This window comes from Boleophthalmus pectinirostris, unplaced genomic scaffold, assembly GCF_026225935.1.
Source record: "Boleophthalmus pectinirostris isolate CB_2022bp ecotype Guang Dong unplaced genomic scaffold, ASM2622593v1 HiC_scaffold_23, whole genome shotgun sequence".
In the NCBI taxonomy this organism is placed as follows: Eukaryota; Metazoa; Chordata; class Actinopteri; order Gobiiformes; family Gobiidae; genus Boleophthalmus; species Boleophthalmus pectinirostris.
In genome coordinates this window covers 30803718-30831681 of record NW_026571207.1, presented here as the reverse complement: position 1 = coordinate 30831681, position 27964 = coordinate 30803718, and the positions used below count along the sequence as shown (strand labels likewise).

General features: G+C 39.9%; 1 protein-coding gene across 1 annotated transcript in view; it reads right to left on the bottom strand.

Moving 5' to 3' along the window:
* The window catches only part of gpc4 (glypican 4), an 88057-nt gene that overhangs the window by 5572 nt on the left and 54521 nt on the right, over window positions 1-27964 (bottom strand). Inside the window, 5 exon segments of the mRNA XM_020917855.2 lie at window positions 170-316; window positions 468-598; window positions 3562-3727; window positions 6667-7064; window positions 25596-25754. Of these exon segments, the coding sequence (XP_020773514.2) occupies window positions 170-316; window positions 468-598; window positions 3562-3727; window positions 6667-7064; window positions 25596-25754 (1001 nt within the window).

Below are 27964 nucleotides of genomic sequence, written 5' to 3'. Positions count from 1 at the left end.
TGAATATGCAGGATTTGTGTGTTAAACATGTGTGAATGAAACAAAACACAACTCCAGGTCTGTTTCTGATGAAGAAACAACATTATAACATAGATCAAAAAACAGTGTACTAGGGGCCCTTTTAATAAAATAGTAAATATTTAAACAGATTCACACAGGTGGTTCTTACCAGTCTGTCTAAGCTGGTGCCTGCTGCGGTGGTGGGCCTGGCGTCTGGACTGTACGGTCTGAAGCGGCCGGTGAACGCAGTCTCTTTGATCGAGCGCTTGGTTCTGAAGGCCATGCTCGGTTTGGGCTGACCACAACCCTGGAACACCTGAGGGAGGAGACATAAACAAGAAAGAGACTACATTAGAGACTTTACAGGCAAGAGGAAGTGAGTTGGTAGAGTGTTTGCCCACTGATCAGAAAGTTGACGGTTCGATTTGAAGGTATTAAGTTTAATGAATGCATAAAGAGACACAAACCTTCTGTGAGACCTGCATGCTGTTCTCCTGCATATTCATGATGGCGTCAGAGAGCTTCACGTCGATGGGATCCATGACGGACTCGAAGTTAAAGGGACCCTCCAGACGATCGGCCAGACTCAACATGGCGTCTGTGAAATACAATCACAGAAAAAATATTACTGATGCTGCATGAAAAAAAATCAGATCATGCTTTTTATTTGTATTTAAAGTGCACAAAAACATCTCCATTATGTTAGGGGTGGGGCAAGACAATTATCACAAGACGAGACAACTTTGAGTCCATGACACGAGATTTTAACTTTTTAATTAATCTACTTTTATTCACATTTTTATATATTTTGCACAACAAATTTTGCTTTTATTGTAAAACTATAACTCACCAGCCCTTAACAAATGTAAATACGTAGACAATTTTTCTAATTTTTGCACAATCTGATGGAAGTTTTTAATCACTTGCGATTTTATCCCAATCTTAATATTAAAATTTTCTACATTTTGTCTTTTTGTTCTGTCTCCATCGATCTGTGCATTTTCTGCTTTGACTTGTGTTATTTTTCAAGTAATTCTTCATTATCAATCCAGTTCAACTACTGTCGTAATACAAAACCACCACCAGAGGGAGCCACAACATTTCATTTAACGTTAAAACCAAGGCCTTGAAGTTAGGTTTGAGGAAACTGCAGACACCAGAGGAGCAGAGACAGTAGCGGAGAGAGAGATGGACCATTTCAACTGTGTAGAAAACTCGAAACACATTTACGCCCCTGGAATCTGTCATATTAAATTCAGTTAATATGTCTATTAAAGACCAGGACTTTCTTTTCTTCCATAGCTCGAAATGAAAACAATATGGGTCTGTCGTATTTACCGCACAAAGACCAGCTCCTCCCGGTCCATTTAACCTTCACAACGTACAGGAGAATAGGGGACGTGTTTGAACAAGATTTTCACACAATAAGCAGCAATGTTTAGTTCAATCTATTAGACGGAGCTGGAGGGCACATAGGTTCAAAGGCTTGTGCATTACAGTTCGCTTTGTGTTAGCTTGTTGCTCAGGAGTAGAACGTGATCAGATGGTGAGATTAAACTGTAATGATTTTCAAATGAGTTATGAGGCCATCAGTGAATGTAATTTTAAAGATTTGCCTTAGTCTATGGTTCTCAAACCTTCCCACCAAGTACCACCAGGTCTAAACAAGGCCTAAAAAGAACTATTCTACGTCTAAAGTAGGACCAAATCAGGACTAAAAATGACTACACATCCTATTATAGAAGTCTGAGAAACACTGGGTTAGACATAAGGGGACAGGAGTTTCATATTCCATTTCTATAAAATATGAAGCAAAAAGTATGAAAAAGCATAATCTTAATTAAATATAGTTTACAGTGTTGGGAAGGTGACTTTTAAAATGTATTCCCCTACAGATTACAGATTACATACCCCAGAATGTAGTCTGTAACGGAATCCATTAAATTACTTAAAGTGAGTAGCGTAATCTGAATACTTAGGATTACTTGATTTGCTGTAGAGAAGCAAAGATGAGGATATCGTAACATAAGATGTTTTGTCTGATAAAAAAAAATCAAAAGCCCAAACTTTACTTAACCGTATTATTATTGATAGAAGAGGAGACACGTCCACGCAGCATGGTTTAGTCCTGTTTTAATCCTGTTAAATCCTGGTTTAGTCCTGGTTTTAGTAATGGTTTTGGTCCTGGTTTAGTCCTGGTTTAGATCTAGTTTAGACCTGGTTTAGTTTCCGGCAATGAGTGGAATTACCGAAAAAAAAAAAAGGGGGGAGGGAGGGGATATAGCCCAAAATGTGAAAACAGGAAAACAGGAAAATACCGCTGTGTAATCCATTTATTTTAACAAAGTAACTGTAATCCAATTACCACTCACTGAAACAGTAACTGTAACTGAATACAGTTACTCATAATTTGTACTCTGATTATGTAACTCCGGTACATGTAATCTATTACTCCCCAACACTGATGGTTTATTGTTAATGGCGATAACTGTGATATTGGCAGATTTCTACAGGTATCAGTATCGTTCCAATATCAAACATTTAGCTGATATTTGGCATTGGTATGTTTTTTTGCACTGTGTGAAAATTTTAATTTATACCCCAGACAAAATACATTTTGTCTTTGACAAACGCGACAAGTTTGTAAAGTGCACTCTTACTATAACATACATTTGGTCCTTCCTTTTTTATTTTTTTTTTATTTTGAAGTCTTAAGTTTGAAATGTAATCGAAAAACAAGTCTAGACCTCGCTTTACCCATAAACCACATGGTACTCCTGCAACTGCGCCTCTGACACCAAACTGTGAGCTCTGACCTGGACCTCAGCCTGGCGCAGTTTGATTCACAACAGCTCAGTTTAGAAACCAAAGAGAAAGGGCTGTATTATAAAATAATCTCTTTTTTCATGATCTTGAGCTGTATCAGAACAAGTATAAGAGCACATAGACTAGTACACGTCCACGGACCACTGTGGAACCGACCTGGACGACTGACGGATTACACAATATTGCGTACTGTTGGAAATCACATTCTACTGTCTAGATGAGTGTTTTTTTATTATTATTGTGGTATTAGTGTCAGAATCAGTATTCAGTATAAAGTCTATTCTTTAGCATCAAAATCATATTTAAATTTCAGTATCATGACAGCACTGACAGACTCCTTGCTGGTATCGTCAACATTCCCTAAAAGCACTACTCTGTCAGAAGCTCTGTTATTCAAATAAGACTTTAATGTGAGCTTCATTTTAACACAATCTGACCAGAAAGAACTGACTTGGTTGCAACTATAACAGGTGAGATGATTTGCGCAGTTAATCGAGTCTTTTCACACCAGGGTTGGACTCAGTGAGGTGGACCATCCCAGCCACCTTTTTGTTGAAAACCAAACACCTACACAGGACCACGGACGCTCGTGTCGATCACAGGCTCCTGAAAATGTGTTCCTTAAATCCATTTTGTATTTTTTCTTGCGTTTTCAGATTATTTTAAAACTTTTTCTGTGTTTGCCAATGTGTGCACTGTGTCGCCATGGTAACTGATGAACATTCCTCCACTCACCTAAGAAGTTGTTCCACTCGGTGTCCAGATCAGCCTGATTGGCCAAACAGCCCCTCATTACGTTCAGACAGTAGTTTTGACACGGCTTCAGCGCGACCTGCCCCGAACAGTAGGGGCAGTATAACATCTTCATGGCAGCACGCACACAGCTCGGAGATGCACTGACCTAAGAAGAAGAGGGCAAGACAAATGTGAGAATGAAATGAAAAAATATTTGTGGACAGATGCGAAAAGGGCTGAAGAAGCAATACTTAAGTCTAGCCACAGTCAAATTTAATCATCTATGAATCACACAGTGGAAAAATATGTTTCCCAAATGGTGGATTTAGTGGACTATGGAAGATGTTATTGCTTTGCCTGGAATGTTCCACAGTATGGCATTAAACTGATCTATCTTCACGGAGACAAGCCAGTGCCAGGCTAGAGGTCAGATCAGTGGAGAGGAAACCCGTTAAGAAAAGCAGGACATTTTAAGCAACTAAGAAGCACATATAACTTGAATTAATGCAACATAGATACCCTTAATGCCATACTGTGGAACATTCTATAGACAAAGGAATAACATCTCTACAGACAAAAGATTATCTGATCAGAAAAGCTACACAGTGCAACTTGAAAGGGGCCATCTTACTCTATTTTCTGATCTATGTTGTTTCCTCATCACAAACAGACCTGGAGTTGTGTTTTGTTTCATTCACACACGTTTAACTCACAAACCATGAATATTTAGGCTGATTTCTTCTCTAAAACTGAAAACACTCTCTTCCACCTTGAGGCTCCACTGTGTTTTTAAACTCCATACACCTTCACGAGAATCAATTGGACCATTTCAGCCCTGGAATTGCCAAACTCTACTGAAGGTGAAAGCTGCTAATTGAAACTACAGCTTCATGACATCACAAGGTGGAACAGAGCATTTTAAGCTCTTCAGATATAGAAAGATTAATAATAATAAAATATTATGCAAACATGTGAATGAAACAAAATACAACTCCAGTTATGTTTTTGATGAGGCAACGGCATTATAACTAGGGGTGTGCAAAAATATCAAAATATCAATATATCGTATCATTTAATTTGATGACACAGTATTGATATCGTGGGCTGCTGTAGCGATATATCACCAAGAGTATTTTTTGGTATATTTTTTAAAATTATTTTGTTGCAGCACCACAGTTTAGTTGTTTGTTTAGTGGAAGGAAACTCGTGTATGCAGCACATTTCACATTTTCACTGTTTTGAGGAATAAAATGTGTTTGTTTCATTTGAACTTTGTGGTTTAACAAAGACTTTTAATGTCGCAGACGTGATTTAGACATTATTCTTTATTGAACTATATTGAATCGATTTGAAATATATCGTATCAAATCGTAAGATCACTGTATCGAGATATGTATTGTATTGGCAACATCTTAATGATACCCAGCCCTAATTATAACATGGCTTAAAGCTCACAAGAGTCAATTTATAGGACCTTTAAAGTAAAACACAAGATGCTACACCTTTTTTTTTTTAACATGATGATTTGGATTGGTTTGAACAGGGCAAACTCGTAGTTTTGACCCATTTTCTCTGCTTGGACAACCATCCAAATTCCTAGGAAAGACTAAAGTTTGGATGCTGAGGTTCATGGGAGAATGAGTGGGATTTGTGGACTATTGTTTTGGAGGACATCCAGAGACAGATCTTAAGTTTTCCTACAGGGACATTTGACTGAGCGTGATGCAAATTCCAAAAGACAAATACAAAAACACTTTAAAAACCTCTGAATTCAGCACTTAAAAGGTGCACTGTGCAAATTTTCTGGTGTAGATAGGACACTTCACTATGTGTCTGATGTCAATACTTTGGTTTAAATGGTCCAGATTCTGGTACTGAATTAATCTGTCCTGCATGTATTTAACTACAGGTGTTAAAGTGCTCAAAAAGTATCTTGAAAAACATCCATTCTTACAGTGATTAGGGTCGCCTCGCCACAAATCTAACCAGTAATTTGGATTGCAAGTCTCCATGGAGATTCATAAGTTTATGTAAACAAGTAAGGCGACTGACCCTCTACCAATCAAGTTACACAGTGCACCTTTAAAGTTTTATTTTGAACCATTTGCTCTTCAGTGTGTGTTTTATCATCATAATACACTATGAGGAGCAATAGTGTATGGCATTATTGTATTATTTTTAAGGTTGCACTATAACTTTTGTAGCAGACGGTTTGACACCTGCTTGTTTCCATGGAGATGTCATTGCTTTGCCTTGAATGATCCACAGTACGGCATTAAAAGTGTCTTATCTTCACGGATATAGGCCAAGTTATAAGCAAGATCTGTGCGCACTCACAGTAAGATTGTGCTTTTCGAGTTACTTTTGAGGTGTAAAAAGAGCTATATTTGAATTTCCCAAACAATGGAAGTGGTTGCATTTGATTGCCAAGGTAATATGTAAACTGTTATATTTTACAGTTTATTTTATGGTGTAAGTTGAGATAAAGAAAGCAGGTGACAAATTAGTTACAGTTAACCCAAACTATTTCCCCAACCATAATCATAATCCATTTCCTAACCTAAATTATAACCCTGTTCCTAAACACCATTACTTTTCAGGCCGTCTCTCCGGAGCGTACTATCTTGCATTCACTAGGGATGGGGCAAGATTCTGTGCCACAAGATCTTGTGAAATAAAACTGACACAAAAAAAAAAAAATCCCCATGTTTACATTTCCTTGGGCAAACAAGTGGGTTAAACGCTGGAGAGAAGCTGTCGTTCCAAAAAGCAGTGCAAATATAACAAGAAAAACACTGAACAAACTAAAATAATGTCAAGTCTAAAAGTCTCAGCTTGTCTTGTTCTCAAGCTTGTGTTGGATCTCATCTCATTGAAATTGTGTCTTGTCCCATCCCTGGCATTAACTGAAGTTCAAGTCTATAATGTGAAATCTTCTGGGCAAACCAGTATCATCTCCATGGAGACGAGCAGAAAAGTTGCACAATACACCTCCAACATCTTAGCTTATACTCACTGCCCTCTCACTACACACAGACCTCTCCAGAGCTTACTAGAGAGTACACTAGATAGATAGATAGTATATAGACAGAAGCTTGTACTCACTGTGGACACTTTGTTGACCACTTCGGGCATGAGGGCCAGTCCCTTGGTGAAGGTTCTGGCTGCCACAAAAGCCCTGGTCAGTTGGATCCGAAGTTTCCGCGGCACATCTCCAAAGGGCATCAGCTGATCCGTGTGCCTGCTCACACACTCCATGTAGGCATCATTAAACTCGTACTGGACGTTGACCAATCGAAACATCCGCTCCAGAAGCTCCGCCCAGAAGTCCGACAGCATGGACTCCAGGTTGATGGCGGCGCTTCCGCTCACGTAGTAACGGGTCAGGTCCTCGAAGAACTTCTTGAAGAGTTCTGCGTTCTGGACGTACATCATCCCGTAGGTGCGCACGAACATGTTGTGTAAAGAGCTCTCGGCGTTTTTAAGCAGCTCTCGGAAAAACTCTGAGGAGAAAAGAAAGAGAAAGATAAGTGAAAATCAACAGTAATAATAATTGAAGTAACTACAGTTTGAGTTAATAAAGAATGAACGGACTTAATTCATAACAGTTTATCAAGAATTGGCCAAATAATAATAGAAATAACTACACTTTGAATGCCCATAATAAAGCATGAATAAAGTCTTGATTCATTCTTTCATTCATTCAAGAGTTTATCAAGAATGAATCAGTAGATATTACCTACTTGATATCTTAACTCATAACCCCAATCCTTAATTAAGTAGTTACTGAGCCTAATAAACTAATAAACTATTATTATTATTATTATTATTATTATTATTATTATTATTATTATTAAATTTTATACCAGGTAAGTCAATTGGTAACACCTTCTCATTTGCAGTGATGACCTGTCCAAGAGGCAGGATAAAACAGAAGTACTAACAGAATACACTCATATTCATAAAATGAAACTGAATAGACGTGAGACAGTGAAACATTTGCAGAATTAAAAGATATAAAAGTGTTAAAAGCAAGTGCAATGATCCTGTAAAATACTCTGGATGGAGCTTTTAAAAGTCAACAGAGGTAAAAACTAACTATTTTTAAAAGTCAGTTTCATATTTGTTCTAGAGATAGACCAATATAGGCCGATATTTGCACTTTTTAGCATATCAGCAATCGGCTGAAGATTTAAGTCCAAAGAGTGTACTGTAAAAATGTGTCTACAATGAACACTACACAGCTTGTCTGTACAAAATTTTAATTTGATAATTTGGGGAAAATTACCTAAATTGGTATGCAGCAGTTATTAGATCATATACTTAAAGGTGCACTGTGTAACTTTTCGTGAGGAGGTCCATCACCTTTTTGTTTCTGTAGATATGTCATTGCTCTGCCTGGAATGTTCCACAGTATGACATTTAACAGCTGTACCTGACATTTATTCAATTACAGGTGATTTAATAGCTCAAAAATACCTAGAAAAACGTGGGTCGCCTCTCCACAGACCTGACCTGTAACTGGTTTGGCCTCCATGAAGATAGAAAGGTTTAAGACTATACTGTGAAACTTTTCAGACAAACAATAAAATCTCCTTGGAGAAAAGCTTTTGACCAACCCTTCACTAGAAAAGCTACACAATGCACCTTTAAACAGCCTCACCAAGAGCGAGGGCAGACGGCATTACACTCACAAGAGACAGGGGAGGCTGGAATTAAGTTAAAACTTGCAACACCCAAGGACTCGTGAGGAGAAATAAAGAGACTGTGACCTTGACTCAGAGCTTTCACTTAAACAAGACAGTAACTCCTCTTCAGAACCACACGCTCTTACGATCTTTAAGTTTTTGGCCTTACGTAGAACTGTTAAATTGGTTGTAAGGTGAAACATTTCTTAGTGGCTTTAAGGAATTCTCATTTTATCCAGATTAAGAAAGTTTCAGGATGGAGTGGACAGAGGGGGAGGAGGGGAAGGAGGGAGAGAGAGGGAGAGAGGGAGAGAGGAAAGGGTAGATGGACATTCCTTGGGATGAAATAGGTCATTGTTCAGCGTCTCCAATGAAGAGAGTCTGAAGAAACTGATGAGGTGAAAGCTGCATTTGAGAGAGAGGAGGGAGATATAGAGAAAGAGGGAAGAGAGAAAGAAATGGAGAGCGGGAGCGTGACAAGAGTGCTACAGAGGAGACAGAGGAGAGGGTGTAAGGGGGTTGAGAAACAGACAGCGAGAGAGAGCATGATAAGACAGAGAGAGAGAGAGAGGAGGGGAGTAAGGGAGATGAGAGAGAGAAAAGGAGAGAGAGAAGAGATGGTAAGGGGGATGAGAAAGAGAGACGGGGGGGGGGGTTCCTTTTGAAAGTGTCAGCGAAGGACAGTCCTCGAGTGAAGGAAAATGAATGGAATGTGACAGAGAAATGCTGTTGATTGTGGTCAGTGCAAAGAGGCTCAACTTAAAGCAGCAAACCTTCGGACAAACAAAACGACTCACGACAGCACAATTACCATGGCGACAATCTACACGTGCTATTCATTTGTCATAGTGATTATATCATAAAAATGTTGTGTGTTAAAACATGAGTGTTCGGTTTGATTTGTTTTAACTGAGGTCACAAAGTAGCAATTCAATTTAAAGAAAACACTAACACTTTATAATAAGTACACTACTGCACAACATTTTCTATGTTTTAATGTTGTTTCATCATCGCAAACAACCCTGGAGTTGTGTTTTGTTTCATTCACTCACGTTTAACACACAAACCCTGCACATTTAGGCTGAGTTCCTTGAAAGGTAAGAAACAAATTTTTTGAAAGTGGCAACCATTTATTGACTTTTTTGAAACAGTCTAAACCAGGGGTCTCTCCAACCTATAGCTCTGGAGATACCCGCAGTAGCTCTCCACCCCCATACAAGTAGCTCGCCAAAGGATTTCTGAATTATGTACTGAACGTATTGTACTAAATAACTCAAATTTTGTACTCAAACTTTGTAAATGGATAATGGTTTAATGTTTTATAGGCATCTACCTGTACATCTAAGGCTTGCCTCTTATATCGAATAAATTTCTTGCAACAGCTAAAATGAGTAGCTCTCCTGCATTTTCATTTTGTAAAGGCAGCTCACCTGACGCAAAAGGTTGGAGATCCTGGGTCTAAACCAACCATATATTTTATTTATGTATGTATGTATGTATGTATGTATGTATGTATGTATGTATTATTATTATTATTATTATTATGTAGTATTAGTAGTAGTAGTAGCAGTAGTAGCAGCAGTAGTAGCAGTAGTAACAGTAGTAGCAACAGTAGTAGCAGCAGTAGTATTAGTAGCAGTAGTAGTAGTAGCAGGAGTAGTATGTTAATAATAGTAGTAGTATACTTATTACCATTCTATTATATTGTATGACGCTACTCATGTTTCTTGAGTGATTTGCTTTTGTTAGTCAACTTTGTAAGTTATGTTTTATCTGCATAAAAAGTAAAATAAAGTGTGAGTACATGACATATCTATATCTGTTTGCACATGAATAAAAAAAACATGAAACAGAGATTTAGGCTGAGTTTTTCCCTCAAACAGAAATCACTGTGTTCCACCTTGAGATGTCATGTGGCAATACAGGAAGTGCTCCACTGTGTTTTTAAAACTTCATACACCTTTCACTAGAATCATTTGGATAATTTCAGCTCTGGAAATGCCAATCTCTACTGAACAAAAGATGAAGCCTTCACCTGAAAACTACCTCTACATGACATCACAAGGTGGAGCCAAACATTTTGAGTTTTTAGAGATGTAGACAGACTAATATAGAAGAGTTACTCAAAGGTGCGAATGAAACAAAATACAACTCCAGGTATGTTTTTGATGAGGTAACAACATTATAACATGGCTCAACACTCACAAGATAAAATTTTGTGTAATATAAAGACCTTTACATCTGTATAAATGCTTTGTTAAGGACAATTACAGTTTATTACAGGGCTGTACCAAATAATTAAACATACTCCTGAGAATGTATTTTATTTTATTTTATTTTGGTATAGAGCTACAAAAAATATAAAAAATGTTGTCAGTTTTGATAAGTTAGAATCTGGACCCTTCTCCTTTGCTTGTCTTTGAAATGTTAAGTTCCTGTTTTGGGGGGGTCTCTGCCTTTTCTGTCCCCTCCCTGAGGAAAGCTGTCACTTCCACTTCAGACTGACATGTTCAAAAGAAGGAATGTCCCGGGGGAGGGGCAGAGGGGATGGGGGGCGGGGGCAAATGAATTCTGGGTGGAGTCAGGGGCGGTGTCAATGCAAAAGACCCCACTGTGTCGCCTAGGAGACCGGAAACATTCAGATCCGGAATTCAGACCCCCAAACCCGTCATCCTTTTAATTCGATACAACAAAGCAGTTAAAAATTACTAGTCACCAATTGGTATTTTTAGCTTTAGATTTATTCAGCAGCTCCCTATTCTGTCATTTTATGCCAGATGCCCTTCCTTCCAATCACATATAATAATAATAAAAATTTAATTAATAAAATAAAATACACAACACAACACAACACACAACAGCGATATCAGTGCAAATAATTATAATTACATGAGTTGTTTTAATCCAAAAAAATACACATGCAGGAAGGTGTGAAAAGTTTGTTATTAAAAATGTTGCTGTTAGGGTAAAGCTAACAACTAGCATGCTAATGGACACTTCCTGATTATAGTACAATAAAAAGCTCGCTAATCAGATACAGACAGTACACAGCAGACTTATTTTGACGTCAAGTACTGGTACTGGGGCAAGTTATGGGGAATAAAAGAAACAGGCCTTTAAAGATACACAACGTAACTTTTTGGTTGAGTTGTTTCTATGGAGATGTCATTCCTCTGCCTGAAATGTTCCACAGCATGATATTAACCAGCTCTACCTTACATTTATTCAATTACAGGTGGTTTTAGAGCTCAAAAACACCTAAAAAAACCAAAAACAAAACAGGCAGACAGTGAGCGGGGTCGCCTCTCCACAGACCTGATCTCTAACTTGGTCTGGTTTGGTCTCCATGAAGATATAAAAGGTGGATATCAAACTGGGAAACAATCCAGACAAAGCGGTAACATCCATACGGAGAAAAAACATTTGACGGAACCTCCACCAGAAAACCTCCACCAACTTCTATTTCTACTAGTAAAAGTTAAATCAAGTTAAAGCCCAACTACGCAACATTTTTGGTGGAATGCCAAATAGGTCCACAAGATTTATCTAAACTGAATAAAAAATGTAAATGTTCACAATAAAAATTGCAAAGAGCTATTTTAACACATTTCTACTAGTAAAACTTGTGCTCTGTGTAATTTTTTTGGTAGAGGGTTCACCACCTGCTGGTTTCCATGGAGATGTGATTGTCTTGTTTGAAATGTTCCACAGTATGGTATTCAGCTTGGCTAGTTTGGATTTATTCAGTTACAGGTGTTTTTATCGCTCAAAATACCGTCAGTCCGGGTGTTCTCGTGATACACTCGAGACGCCTCTCCACAGATCTGACCTGTATCTCGGCCTCACAATCACAGTGCTTTTCAGAAAAAAACAAAGCCTAAACTAAATGAATAGGCTTTAAAATATAGACTTAAAAGCAACAATATATTAGACCTAGAAACTGGAAACTAAAAAAACGACTTATTTTCAAATCTATGGGTTTCACAATGATGAAAAAAATGAACTGTTGCCATAGCGCTTGACCCCATCTGAGCGGGGTTGCCTCTCCACAGATCTGACCTGTAACTCGGTCTGGTTTGGTCTCCATGAAGATATAAAAGTTGAATATCAAACTGCAAAACAATCCAGACTAAGCGGTAACATCCATACGGAGAAAAAAAACATTTGACGGAACCTCCACCAAAAAAGTCGCTTTTAAATATTGCTGGCAGCGAATGGTTAAAGGTTATTTCAATCCTTGTAAATGAGAAATCCGTGCAGTGTGAAGGAGCGGAGCAGGGCGTCCCAGGAGAGGAGGGGGGAGGAGGGAGGAGAGGAAGGAGGAGAGGAAAGAGGGGGGGGGTCCTGTGTGGGTCTGCAGAGGGGGAACAGGCATCTTGCATTGTCATTAAAAACAGTTTATGACATGCAGTGAGTGGTCTGCCAAACTGCGAGGAGCTAAAGTCTCTGTGGGTTTTTCCCATTCAAACTCAGCACTAGCAGAAACTGGGTGAAAGGTGACGCCAGATACTGCACCAAATGTTCAGAAATGTAAAGACTTGTTATGGAGTTAAAAGCTTCACTGTGTAACATTTATGGTGGAACTCCAAATAGGTCCGCAAGATGTATCGAAATTGAATTAAAAAGGCGATGGTTCACACTAAGTAAATTGCAAAGAGCTATTTTAACACATTTTTACACAACTTATATTTCTACAAGTAAAAGATTAATCAAGTTAAAGCCCCACTATGCAACATTTTTGGTGGCACGCCAAATAGGTCCGCAAGATGTATCCAAGTTAAATTAAAAACGCAATGGTTCACATTAAGCAAATCACAAAGCGCTATTTTAACACATTTTTACACAACTTAAACTTTTACCAGTAGAAATATGTTAATAAAGTTAAAGCCCCACTATGTAACATTTTGGTGGCATGCCAAATAGGTCCGCAAGATGTATCGAAATTGAATTAAAAACACAATGGTTCACAATAAGCAAATCACAAAGCGCTATTTTAACAAATTTTTTACACGACTTATATTTCTACTAGTAAAAGTGTAATCAATTTAAAGCCCTACTACACAACATTTTTAGTGGAATGTCAAATAGGTCCGCAAGATGTATTGAAACTGAATTAAAAACGCAATGGTTCACACTAAGCAAATCGCAAAGAGCTATTTTATCACATTTTTTACACAAAACTTATAAGTGCTCTGTGTAATTTTTTTGGTAGAGGGTTCACCACCTGCTGGTTTCCATGGAGATGTGATTGTCTTGTCTGAAATGTTCCACAGTATGGTATTCAGCTTAGCTATTTTGGATTTATTCAGTTACAGGTGTTTTTATCGCTCAAAATACCGAGAATCCAGGTGTTCTCGTGATACACCCGAGGCGCCTCTCCACAGATCTGACCTGTCTCCTCGGCCTCACAATCACAGTGCTTTTCAGAAAAAAAAGAAAAAAAAAGCCTAAACTAAACAAATAGGCTTTAACATATAGACTTAAAAGCAACAATATATTAGACCAGTGGAGCAGACCAAACTAGAAACTAAAAAAACGACTTATTTTCAAATCCATGGGTTTCACAATGACGAAAAAAAATGAAGTGTTGCCATAGCGCTTGATGATTTAAAACAAAACATCGTATCGGTTTCACTGTGAAGTCCTCAAAATGTCACCTATAAAAAGGAAGCTGAAACCAAACCTGTGAATACACCATTTTCCTAATTGAATGGAGCAACAATTTTAAGTCATGATTAAATCTGATGACTTGTAAAGATTGGCTCTGGATTTTACAAATATGTTTTTAGTTTTCTGTCAGCATTTCCACTTGTTGCGAAGCAGCTGAGTTCAGAGTCTTTGGAGCAGCTTTCCATGACATTTGCGGTAACTTGACCCTCCAATAGCCTCTGAGCGTCTGCCAAAGGACCATTCACAAAGAGGGGGACCAAATGGACAAAAAAAAACTCTGCCTCTTAAAGCTGCACTATGTGACTTTTCGACTGGTGGTCACATTCTTGTTTCTATGGATACTGGTCATTTATCTGCCTGAAATGTTCCTCACATTTCCTTAAATTTATTCAATTACAGGTGGTTTTATAGCGCAGAAATACCTCAAAAAACGGGTATGTTCACTGTGAGTGGGGGGTCGCCTCTCCACAGATGTGACCTGTAACTTGGTCTGGTTTGGTCTCCACAAAGATAGAAAGGTCTAATGCCATACTGTGAAATATTCCAGACAAAGCAATAACATCTGCACGGAGCAAAGTATTCGACAAATCCTCCACAGGAAAAGTTTAAATTAAAATTAAGTAAAGAAACGGGACATTTTTAAGCCAAGTCAAAAATTATAATATTTGAAAATGTTCTGAAAAAAGTGAAGGCAATTACGATTCTTTAAAGGAATGTTCCACAGTAAGGCATTAAAAACATGGTAAAGCATTAAAACTTAAAGCTATTACCATGAAGAAAGCAAGCTACTGTATCAGGCCTGTCTCTCCACAGATCCGACATGTAACTTGGCCTGTCTCTCCACAGATCCGACATGTAACCTGTCACAACTTCTGTCTCCGTGCAGATAAAGTGTAATGCCATACTGTGGAACATCTCGGGCAATAGCTCCACAGAAAGAAGGAAATAACGGACCCTGAACCAGAATAGTTACACAATGCAACTTAAAAATTAACTAAGATTTTATTACTGCTATAAAAATGATTATTTTTTTGTTTGTTTTATTATTTTATTATTTATTGTGGAAGGGTCTACAGTCAGTGTTGGGGAGTAACAGATTACATGTACCAGAGTTATGTAATCAGAGTACAAATTATGAGTAACTGTATTCGGTTACAGTTACTGTTTCAATGAGTGGTAATTAGATTACAGTTACTTTGTTGAAATAAATGGATTACATGGCGATATTTTACTGTTTAAAGTAACCTTCCAACACTGTCTACAAGTAAATAAGAACACAAGATAAAAAGATACACACTACAAAATACAGGAAATACATCCCACAAAGAGAAACCACTATACAAGGATTTGACTGAAGATCTGAGTCCCAATCCATCATGATCCCCCAATACCCCTCCTACTTCCTCTCTCCTTGTCTCCTAAACCCTACCCTCCACCCTTCCACCCCCCTCTATAACCCCATAAGCCCTGCTCCTGCTCCTGCCCTGTCCCAGGCAGTAATTTCATCCTATTTGCGTCAATTAGTCTCAGGTTCCCCCTATTTCTCGTGGAATAACTTTGGGTCCTCTTCCTGTCACTGGATAGTTATTTTTAAAAATGTACCGATAGTTTTCAAGATCTGGTTATGGTAGAAAAACAGGCTTTAAAATCACTGCGAAAGTGTATTCAATTTTAAAACGATTTTATTACCAGCGTTGGTTGAATTTCGTGCAGATTTAATCCTGTTATAGTCCTGGTTTAATCCATGTTAGTTTAAAAGTCCTCTATTACGCAAAATTGACTCTTGTGAGCTTTTAATTATGTTAGAATGCCGTTACCTCCTCAAAAACATACCCGGAGTTGTGTTTAGTTTCATTCACACGTCTTTGAGTAATCCTTTATCATTAGTCTGTCTGCAACTCCAAAGGTCTAAACGCTCGGTTCTGTTAGTCCAGGTTCAGTCCTTAGTTTCCAGTCGTGTTTAAGTCTTGGGTTAAACATTCAAGTGCATGTTTAGTCTGGGTTTATGTCCAATAATAGTGGTTAAGTTTAGAACTGGGTTAGTCCTGGTTCCGGTCCAAATATGCCTTGGTGTAGCTGGTTCTGTTCAGTTCTAGTTTAGACCTGGTTTAGTTCTGGTCCAGGCTTAGCTCCAGTCCTGGTTTAGTCCTGGTTTAGTTCTGGTCTAGTCTTAGCTCCAGTCCTGGTTAGTTAGTCCTGGTTTAGTCCTGGTTTCTGGTCTAGTCTTAGCTCCAGTCTGGTTTAGTTCTGGTCTAGTTAGCTCCAGTCCTGGTTTAGTTCTGGTCTAGTCTTGGCTCCAGTCCTGATTTAGTCCTGGTTTAGTTCTGGTCTAGTCTTAGCTCCAGTCCTGGTTTAGTCTTGGTTTAGTTCTGGTTCAGTCTTGGCTCCAGTCCTAGTTTAGTCCTGGTTTAGTTCTGGTCCAGTTTTAGCTCTAATCCTGGTTTAGTTCTGGTCTAGTCTTAGCTCCAGTCCTGGTTTAGTTCTGGTTTAGTTCTGGTCTAGTCTTAGCTCCAGTCCTGGTTTAGTCTTGGTTTAGTTCTGGTCTAGTCTTGGCTCCAGTCCTGGTTTAGTCTTGGTTTAATTCTGGTCTAGTCTTAGCTCCAGTCCTGGTTTAGTTTTGGTCTAGTCTTAGCTCCAGTCCTGGTTTAGTTCTGGTCTAGTCTTAGCTCCAGTCCTGGTTTAGTTCTGGTCCAGTCTTGGCTCCAGTCTTGATTTAGTCCTGGTTTAGTTCTGGTCCGGTTTTAGCTCTAATCCTGGTTTAGTTCTGGTCCAGTCTTAGCTCCAGTCCTGGTTTAGTTCTGGTCCAGTCTTGGCTCCAGTCCTGGTTTAGTTCTGGTCCAGTCTTGGCTCCAGTCCTGATTTAGTCCTGGTTTAGTTCTGGTCTAGTCTTGGCTCCAGTCCTGGTTTAGTCCTGGTTTAGTTCTGGTCCGGTCTTGGCTCCAATCCTGGTTTAGTTCTGGTTTAGTTCTGGTTTAGTTTTAGCTCCAGTCCTGGTTTAGTTCTGGTTTAGTTCTGGTTTAGTCTTAGCTCCAGTCCTGGTTTAGTTCTGGTTTAGTTCTGGTTTAGTTCTGGTCTAGTCTTAGCTCCAGTCCTGGTTTAGTTCTGGTTTAGTTCTGGTTTAGTCTTAGCTCCAGTCCTGGTTTAGTTCTGGTTTAGTTCTGGTTTAGTTCTGGTCTAGTCTTAGCTCCAGTCCTGGTTTAGTCCTTTCCAAGTTCACATTCCAGATCATTTATCCAACTAAAGACACTCCAAAAAGTACTGGTCACTACATTAAGAAGTCCAATCTCCCCTTACCCCCCCCCCCGCCTTTGGGCCCCCAGCCCCGGTCGGTGCTATAGGGGGCCGGCGCAGGGGTCACTTCAGCAGGACAAACATTCGGAGCAGGGGAAGACTATTTCTAGCGCGCTCTTAATTAGCCATGACTGTAGCTCCAGGCCCAGAACCTAATCACATCCACCATTTCCTGAGTTTGTTAGCGTTCGCGGCGTCTGGCTAAATATGACTCCACAGACAGGACAACGAGCTAACGAGCTAATGCTACAGCAAATGACAGCGGACAACCCTGGGAAGCCCCCGGATGGAAATTAACGGAGATCAGGAGCAGGAAGGACGACCATATAAAGGCAAACCCAAAGAGGAAGAGGAAATAAATCAGCAGCCTCTTCACCTTGGCATTTAAAGGTGCATTGTGTAAGTTTTCTGTCACAGGCTCCGTCAAATGCTTTTTTTTAAACCATGCAAGCCAGACCAAGTTAAAGGTCAGATCTGTGGAGAGGCGACCCCGCTATGGTGGCCACAAGTCCCTATTTACCCGGGACAGTCCCAGTTTCGAGTCTCCAGTCCCCAGTGGATTTATCCAAAACCAGTGACTTGTCCCAGTTTTATACAAGAAACGTCCCAAGCGTCACTATTTTTGACCAATTTGATCCCTGCCAACAGTAAAGAGAGGCATGAATTGTCATTTGTTTAGGTAAAATACACAAAAGCAGCTTAAAAAAAAAGACCAAAACAGAAAGAAAATGTGACTGCACTATACTGTTAGTCATGAATGTTAAAATCTTTACAGAACATGATCAAAATTCTAAAGAGCCAATATGAGCTCAGAGGCACAGCCACATTTATCAAAAAGAAAATTAGAACAAACATTATGAAATTGTGTATGTCTGTTAACTCTTTCCCCCATGAAGACGACATTTGACGACCCTCCTTGTTTCCTTAATAATCCGTATCATTCATTCATTCGTTTTTCAATATAAAATCCAAAATAAGAAAATGGCAAAAACTGTTTTCTTCATTATTTGTCTCCAAAATCTAAATGAAAAAAACAGATAATGTTTTGTTTTTTCACTTTTCGATTTTGTGTTTAAATGAAAAATGGAAAAAACAAATAATGACCATTTCCCGTTTACATGACTTCAGTGACCGTGATGTCGGACTTTTGCACCGAATACGGACTCAACCAGGACTGATCCAGGTCCAGGATCACACCGGGAGACTGGAACCAGAGCAGGACCAGAGCAGACTCCGAGCTTTGACTCCGAGCCTCTGCAGGGTCCAAGTCTCAGTTTTGAGCTCCGGCCCTGCCCTGGGCTCTGAGCCTCCAGTCTGGTCCCGGTCTGGTCCCGGTCTGGTCCCGGTCTGGTCTGGTCGGTCTGGTCTCCGGTCTCAGTTCTGATCTCAGTCTCAGTCCTGGTTCAGTCCAGCATCGCAGTTTAAGTCACGTCAACAGGTCGTTATCCGTTTTTTCCATTTTTCATTTAAAACACAAAAACTAAAAAAAAACAATCATTATCTGTTTTTTTTTTTTTTCCCAGTTTGGTTTTGGAGACAAATAATGAAGAAAATCATTTTTTCATTTTCTTATTTTTGGTTTTATATTAAAAAGGAATGAATGAATGACACACGGATTATAATCACTTGTGGAAGTCTGTTTTCTTTTATGCAGTGATGCTCTATGTTTAGTCCTGGTCATTTATGTGTGGGTTGTTCCTTGTTGGTGTCTAAGGGGGAAAGAGTTAAAGGGGTGGAGCTGTGGAACAACTGTACAGAAAACCTAAAATTGTGTACCAGTCTCTTTCACTTTATAAAGAAGTTTAAATGTTTAACTCTGGACAGATACATGAAATATGATACTTAATTTGAGCTGTAGAACTTTGTTGTTCTGTTTCTGATTTGTTTGTTTCCTCTTGCTGTATTTAAGAAGATGAACTGGTGTCATAATAAGCTGAAGCTTCAGCCTACACCTTTTCAGTCTGTCTATGTTAAATATGACTGTCTGTGAATTAATGTCAAAATATACCTGTGACCGAAATAAATAAATAATCAATCGATGGTCTCAGCATAATAATTTTAACAATTACGCACTCGTTTCACAATTTTATTATAACCAACCGCCAAAAAAACGGGGATGTCCCAGTTTATTTTGAAATTCTGGTCACTCTAAACCCACTCACAGTCAGAATGTTTGTTTTTCTAGGTATTTTTGAGCTATAAAACCACCTGTAATTAAATAAATATAAGGTAGAGTGTTTAATGTCACACTGTGGAACATTCCAGGTGGAGCAACAACATATCCATAGAAACAAGCAGGCAAAACACCCCCAACCAAACAGATCCACAGTGCACTTTAATACTCTCTAGCTATCTTTGTAGGATATCTTTGCATTTTGTTTTATATGCAGTCTTCTATTGTCTGCATTTGAGTTGGCGCAGTCATCAAATCTCAAAGGCAGTTAAATATAAAGATAACAGTATGTAATATTTTATTTATTAATTTTGTTGATGAATTGATAAAAATGTGTTTAAATGTCCTGGATTTTGAGATTTTGTTCAAGTTTTCCTCTATAACCTGAATAAAACAGCAAATGATACAGAGAATTTTGTAAATGTGAGAATTAGAGGTGTGCAAAACTATCAAAATATTGTAATATATTGTATAGTTTAATGTGATGATACAGTATCAATATCGGGGGCTGCTGTATCGATATATCGCCAAGAGTATTTTTTGGTATATTTTACTATATTATTTTGTTACAGAGCTACAATTGAGAAGGAAACTTGTTTGTGACATTTGACATTTTCACTGTTTTGATGATTAAAATGTTTGTGTTTCATATTCACTTTGCACAAGCAGTGGTTTTAAAAAATACATTTAGTATCAGAGCCATGATTTATAATTTATATTTTTTTATTTGTATCAAATCAACTGTAATATAATGTCATCAACTATAATCGAACTAGCTACTCAGGTCACCATGTTAATCTCCGCTAATCATTGGATCACCTGAAACACATCTGATATGCTGACTGCTTTGTACACAGGCCTCACACTTGTCCCGAATGCAACGGAAAGTGTGGAATTTCTTGTACAAGTCATCATTAAATACGCATTGGTGCTTCGGCACGTTGCAGACTGACCGACTGTCTGTGTCTCACTCCTTCTGAGTGCAGAGCTACATGTACGGACCCCTGTTTGGTCACGCTACACACAGCAGCCTACATTCGGTTTGTCGATTAAAATGAACGTAATTGATGAAATTCTTAATGATCAATTATCGAGTAATCGACTAATCATGCCCATCCCTAATCTATATAAAGGCTAACGAGAAAGCTGGTTTGGAAAATGAGTAGTAATGCATTCCACTTAATGTATTATAAATGACTATATCACAAATTGTTTACAAAGACTTTACCCAAACCAGTGAGCTGTGTTTTCAGTTGCTTTATAACCTATAGGAACACTCCTCTCCCACCATGAACAACCTCTGGCTCCATAAACTACAGTCTGCCAAGTCCACATCTTGACAGGAGCAGTGATAAGTTTGTTTAGCTGTCAGGAGAGGTTTCCGGTACCACTCCTGCACCACAATACGGCCACTACTGCACCAGTGAATCATGTTAATGGCTCTTCAGGACTGGTTCTCACGTGGTAAGTTGGAAGAAAAAAAAAAAAAACAACAACAACCGTTTGCCAAAAGATAACATTTGGGAAGTCGACGTTGTGTGTATCTGGGAGGTTCAGTTCCTGCGATTGGCAATACATACATAGACTGTTGTTGTGTTTTTGGGCAAGGCACTTTTCTCCATGCATTCATTTGTTTTCTGGAGTGAACGTGAAGTAAGATATGCGACCATGAGCGTGACAAAGGAGTGAACGAATCGAGAAATAAATCGTACTACGGTAATCTTAAAGGTGCACTGTGTAACTTTACTGGTAGAGGGTCCGCCACCTGCTTGTATTCCTTTGGACTGGAATGATCGACTACAGTATGGCAATAAGCTTATGCATTTCCATGGCAACGACACCAGGGTAAGTTACAGGTCAGATTTGTGAACTGGGGACCCTAGTAACTATAGGAATGCATGTTTCTATGGTATTTTTTCCAACTAAAAGACAAGTAATGAAATAAATGCTGGATAGATGTTTAATGCCATACTGTGAAACATTACGCAGAGCACCGTTAAACTTTTCTGATCGTCTCCAAATAGAGGTTATTGCTTTGCCTGGAGTGTTCCACAGTACGGCATTAATCTTGCAAATATCTCCATAAAGACATAACAGGTGACGCCAGAGGGCCTGAGTATCTTTTAGCAATCAAAAACACCAGTAATGGATTAGGCAAGATCAACAGCCTTTTAAGGTTTAATGCCATACTGTGGAACATTCCAGGTAGAATAATAACATCTCCATGGAAATAAGCAGGTGGGGGACAATCTACTAGAAAAATTAGTCAAAACTAATCTAAAAAAATAATTAAGTAACAGCTTTATTTAATCATAATTTAAAAGTCAGGTTGGGATATGTGCAAAAATAGGAAAATAAAACAACCAAACCAAAAGATAGTATCAAAGTATAAAAGTATAGCAGTTAGGGTTGTCAAAAGTAGCCAAAATCAGAAACTAGATACTCATTTGAGCAGGTATCAGTTCTAAAAAAGTTGCTTTCACAGGACAGAAGTGAACCTTTCCTGTATCAGAACAAGTACAAGAGCAGTGTCTATAGTTACCTTGCCTTGCCTTGCTACAGTTGCCTTGACATCAATTGCCCCCCACCTTGACTACATCCCTCCAAACCACGTGCATCCTCGCAAAACTACGGTTGTTACGTCCCAGTCCTCACTTTCGACTTTTGCCCCGGCACGGTATCGCCGCCGCCACCGACCAATTTTCTGCAGGAAACACTGAAGAGCACACACAGACTCGTATGTACCCATGGACCACTACGGAACCACCCTGGACCACTGAGGGATTACACAGATAATAGTACTTTGGGTTGGCCTTATTAAATGTATAAAACCACATTCTACTGCCTAAACCTTACATTTCTTCAATTACAGGTGGTTTTATAGCTCAAAAATACCTAGAAAAACATGCATTCTGAGTGAGTGGGGTTGCCTCTCCACAGATCTGACCTGTAACTTTGTCTGGTTTGGTCTCCGTAGAGATAGAAAGGTTTAATGCCATACTAATTTAAAGTTTAATACTAATTCCAGACGAAGCAATAACATCTTCATGAAGAAAAGCATTTGATGGACCCTCCACCAGAAAAACAATGCACCTTTAACTGCCATTGTAGTCAGTATAAAAAATTGCGTCTATTCCTTAATGTCATAAAAGTTTGACATTTTATTGTAATATAAGTAGAAAACTAAAATGTACTCTTTTTTTTTCCATTAACCCTTTACAGACTGTATTTCCAGGGCGCACGTGATGACGACATAGCTCTCTGTATCCGACACCTGAGCACTTCCTCATCTCCTTTCACTGCTGGGCCCGTCTGCTCCTCTATCTCTCCTCCTATACCCCTCAGTCTATCCCTCTATACAAAAAAGACACAGGACACTCAAAGCTGGTCACCTTAGCCTCCTCCGAACCCTTTAAAGGTACAGCGGCGCTTTGTAAACAGACCTGACTTCTAACAAGTTCAAAAACACTTCACCAGCGCCCTGCGGTAATGTGATAGGGGCCCACGCAGACAGGATATAACCCAGGGCCATCCAAACTCCGGCTATTACTGCTCATATGTTCAACAACTTCTCACACACAACGTAAACAGTAACAAGAGCCTGCTACACACTTCCTGATTCTGTAGCTGTGGGGAGGACAAAAAATCTACATTACAGTATAATATAAGATTTTAAAGGGGCTTTGCTCACCTCTAGATTTCTGAGCTTTACGGGGAATTTACATTAATTTTTGGAGACTGATCCAAACCTTAATCATATCACTACTTGCCTAAACATAAAGAGAACATATTACCGTATTTTCCGCACTATTAGGCACTCTGGATTATAAGGCGCACCGTCATTGAATGGTCTATTTTCGAACTTTTTTCACAAATAAGCCACATCGTAATTTTAAACGAAACACAACAGTTAGATGGCTCAGTCGGACTTTCTTTGGCACGTTCGGTGACTCTCGGCTTGGTTCAGTTGTGGTGTGTAGGGAGGGTGCTGTCTGGGACCGCTGGATTGTCAGCGTGTTCGCAGTGACTCAGTTGTTCAGTCGTGTCTAGAAGTGGCATATTGCACTCGCTTTTTCGGTTTGTTCCTCCGTTCCGTTCCTCGTCCGCGTGGAGTGATGAGTGTGGCTGCGGGTGTGTTTTGCTGCGTGGTCGCTGTCTGCTCCGTGCGTGTGGTGTGACTTTGTAGTTTACTGAAGTCGTGCTAGGACGCCTGAGTGGTTTCATGTATAGGGCGCTCTGGATTATGGGACACACAGTCGTTTCTTGATGGAGTTGGAGGCTTATGAGCGCGCCCTATGACGCGGAAAATACAGTACGCTATTTTCTGATGTATGTTATAATGCAGTTTCCTCATTACCAACATAACTGGTGTTTTTTGTTTCGTTCCAAAATGTTTAACACACAAACCCTGCGTATTTAAGATGAGTTCTTCCCTCAAACACATAACAATCTGTTCCATCATGTGATGTCATGTGGTAATACAGGAAGTGCTTCACTTTGTTTTTAAACTCCATACACCTTCACTAGAATCATTTAGATGATTTCAAGCCTGGATTTGCCAATCTGTTAATCTAAAAGGTAAGAGGTAGCTGTTAACTTGAAAATTACGGCTTTTTGTATTTTCTGCAAGCATTTTAAAATATTCTTTTCAGTGTATCTCCCACCTTTACCACTACTTCTCATTTTACAGTGTACTTCTCTGCTCCTTAAAACAGGGAAACCGCAAACTTGTATCTCTCTTATTAGACAAAGCAGCACAAGCAGAGGAGCTACGACCGGCCGCCCCGGGAATTAAAACCCTCTGCCCCTCTCCCCCTCTCTCTCTTTCTCCCTCTCCTTCCTCCCTCTCTCCTCTTCCCTTCCCATCTCTCCCCCTCCCTCTATCTCTCCTTCCCTCTCCTTCTTCCCCCTCTGATTTCTCACTCCCCACTTCTCCCTCTCTTCCTCTATCTCCCCTTCCCCTCTATTCCTCCTTCTTCCACCCCGCCTTCTACCCCTCTCCCACTCTTTCCCTCTGTGTCCCTCCTTCTTCCCCCTCTCCTGTTAGTGACTCAGCACTGGTTCCCATGCAGTGCCCGCCCCCCATAGACAGTAACCCGACACCAGAGCGTGCAGGGGCACTGAGGCAGGCGCTGTCCCAGCCTGTGTGGTCCCGGCCGGGGCAGAGGAAGCAGAGACGCTGGGGGACAGGTGGGCACACAGACACAGCGACTCCGAAACAGGACAGGTGGGGGCATCCGTCAAATCAGAAATCTCAAATTGTGAGAAGTTAAAAGGGCTAGTGATTTCAATTCTTAGTGAACAGTCAATAGCAGCACTGTTTAGAATTTTCTCAAATTTTTTAACTTGTACTGTGTAACTTTTCTACGTAACCTTCTTCTCTTCATAGAAAAGTTATTGCTTTGCCTAGAATGTTTCCCAGTATGGCATTAAACCTATCTATCTCCATAAACACAAGCCAAAAAAAGAAGCCAAGTCACTTATCAGATCTGTGGAGAGGTGACAATGCTCATGGTAAAAAAGCTAATTATTCTAAGCTTTTTTTTTTTTACATCTGCAGCGGAATAGATATGAGATGGCCATACTGTGAAACATTCCAGACAGAGCAATAACGACTCCACAGAGACAAGGAGTGGCAGATACTTCACCAGAAAAGCTACATAGTGCAGCTTTAACTTCACACGTTGAATAGAAATCATCTTTCTGAGAAGCCTGATATATAGACAGATAAACTAGTGCATTTCAGATGTATAAGTCCACATTGAAATAAGATGTTTTACTGTTTGTGGTGTAGAAAACATTAAAATAACCAATCAACATTATCTTATTGTTAACAAAGGTTTAGGGGCCGAGTTTGGGGAGGGTAACATGTCTGCTCCAGTACACAGACTTTCAGACAGTGGCAGGAGCACCAGAGCGACGGGTGAAGTCTGCAGGGGCCATTTGGATGTTTGTTAGCTCAGTTGGTCAGAATAAAGCGTGAACTTGTCTCCTGAATCGTGACGCAGTTTCTACCAAAAAGGTAAACCATGCTAAAAAACACATTTGAATAATTTTTGACCTTATGATCTTAGTGATTAAAAGGAAATATTTTCAGTCTCTGCATTGGGTATGAGTAAATACTTAAAAGGCAAAGTGTCAGCATCAGTATCAGAACAGAAAAGGCTGGATCAGTGCATCCCCACAACGCAGTGAGTGTCTGGATTACTCACTGTCGAAGTGGCCGTGTCTCTGTCTGAAGGTGGACTGCAGGTTGGTGCTGAGCTGAGACACTGGAGCTTTGATTTCGCTGTGGCTCTGCTGGCTCAGCTTCTCCTCCATCTCCACAGTGCAGCACGAGTAGCCCTGGGGACACACTTTCAGAGGGGCTCCTGCAACACAACAGCAAAACACACGGTTACCTTATAATCTTAATAATAATATTAGGTGCAGGATCAGGGATAATAGAGGTCAGCCTAACGGCAAAGACATAATGTCAAGACACTAAATTACAAATTCCCCCGACTTATACATGATTATAAAAGAGTATTAGTGGAGATCTGTATTGATGCGGTGAAACAGAACATATACATTTGTCATTTACACTTAAAACAATTGGAAAAACAGACATTTGAAAGCTAAAAGCATGGTTAACTTAAAAGGTGCACTATGCAACTCGTGCCTGGGATGTTTCACAGTATTAGGGCTGGGTATCACTCAGAAGTTGCTGATATGATACGTTCTTTCGATGCAGTGCACGTTCGATTCAATACGATTCGATATGATGCATTTCAAATCGATTCACTACGGTTCATTGAAAAACACTTAAATCATGGCTGTGATACTAAAAGTCTGCTAAGTCCACTAAGTTTGTGCAAAGTAAATATGAAAATCACCCAGTTTACTCATCAAAACAGTGAAAATGTCAACACAATCGTAGCTCTTACACAAAATTATTTAGTAAAATGTACCGAAAATTTCTTTTACCGATGTATTCATACAGCAGCCCACGATATCCATACTGTATCACCAAATTAGCCAATACGCGATATCGATATTTCAATATTTTTGCACACTCCTACACAGTATGGCATTAAATTAATCTACCTATTCAGTCCAAATTATATGCCAGAACTGTGGATGCAAGATGATTTGTATGCCTCAGTGTGGACCATTCAAGCCAGGGAAAACATCTCCACGGAGACAGTGTAGGTAGAGGACCCACTCTCGCTCACTAGAAAAGTTACGTAGTGCAACTTTATTATGAGTACTCAAGCTCCTCATCATGCGTACTTTCAACATTTACAGGCGTTCTATTCCTCATTCCTTGTCCTCAAATCATGTTACAAGTTGAATAAAAATTAAGAAAGTGAAGACCATTTTCCATTTTACAACTTCTATCTTATGGGTAAAATGCTTCTTCGTTTTCCAGTTATAACAACTATAATACTGATGATAAAAAACTGACTAAAAAAGTCAAGCAAAATGGCTGACTCCTCCATACTTCAGCCCAGACGTGAAAATATGAACCACGCTGGCCACGACTCACAGTGAAACAAAGCCAAAAAATCTTCGTGAAAACGCATCCACAGCAGAAGCAGCAGACGACGGGCAAAGCTCTGGTCTGAAAATCTGACAGTGTTTGGGCTTTTCTGTGGACCACTGGAAAAACTCACCTCTTTATTTATCCGTACCAGACCAGAGCGGCGGTGATTAAGCTGTCAAATCCAGTCTATGTTCAATCTAACTTCACTAATATGGGCATGTCAGGACTGTCAAATTTAAGCTAATAGGGCAGCAGCATCTTATGAAATGCTAATATGCAGTTTTGGTGTCAGTCTCGTGATTTAATCTGCAATAAATGTCAAGCACTGCAGACTTGTGTTTCAATTCCGCGTTAACAAAAGTGAAGTATTATTACTATACAACTCTTATAATCAATCAACAATAATCAATCAACAATCAATAATACTAACAGGACTAGATGCAGAACTGAACCAGAACTAAAACTGGAGCTGAACATATCCATTTTAAACACACTATATGCCCCTGATAACAGGACGTGCAGGTAGACATGCGTCGTTGAACTGTGAGGAGAACCAGGACCCAGGCCGGGACTCAGGCCGGGACCCAGGCCGGGACCCTGGCTGGGACCCAGGCCGGGACCCAGGCCGGGACCCAGGCCAGGACTCAAATCAGTAGCAATATTTTGTGCAGTGCAAGCAGGTATACAAGCCTCAGGTATTGAGACTTGTGGAACAGCCGGGACTCAAGCCGGGACTCAAGCCGGGACTCAAGCCGGGACTCAAGCCGGGACTCAAGCCGGGACTCAAGCCGGGACTCAAGCCGGGACTCAAGCCGGGACTCAAGCCGGGACTCAAGCCGGGACTCAAGCCGGGACTCAAGCCGGGACTCAAGGCTCAAACCAGGACTCAAGGCTCAAACCAGGACTCAAGGCTCAAACCAGGACTCAAGGCTCAAACCAGGACTCAAGGCTCAAACCAGGACTCAAGGCTCAAACCCAGACTAGACCTTAGCCGTCCTGTGCTCTTGCTGGTTGTAGCTGGTTGTGGGCTTATAGGTGGTGCAGGTAGACAGCCCT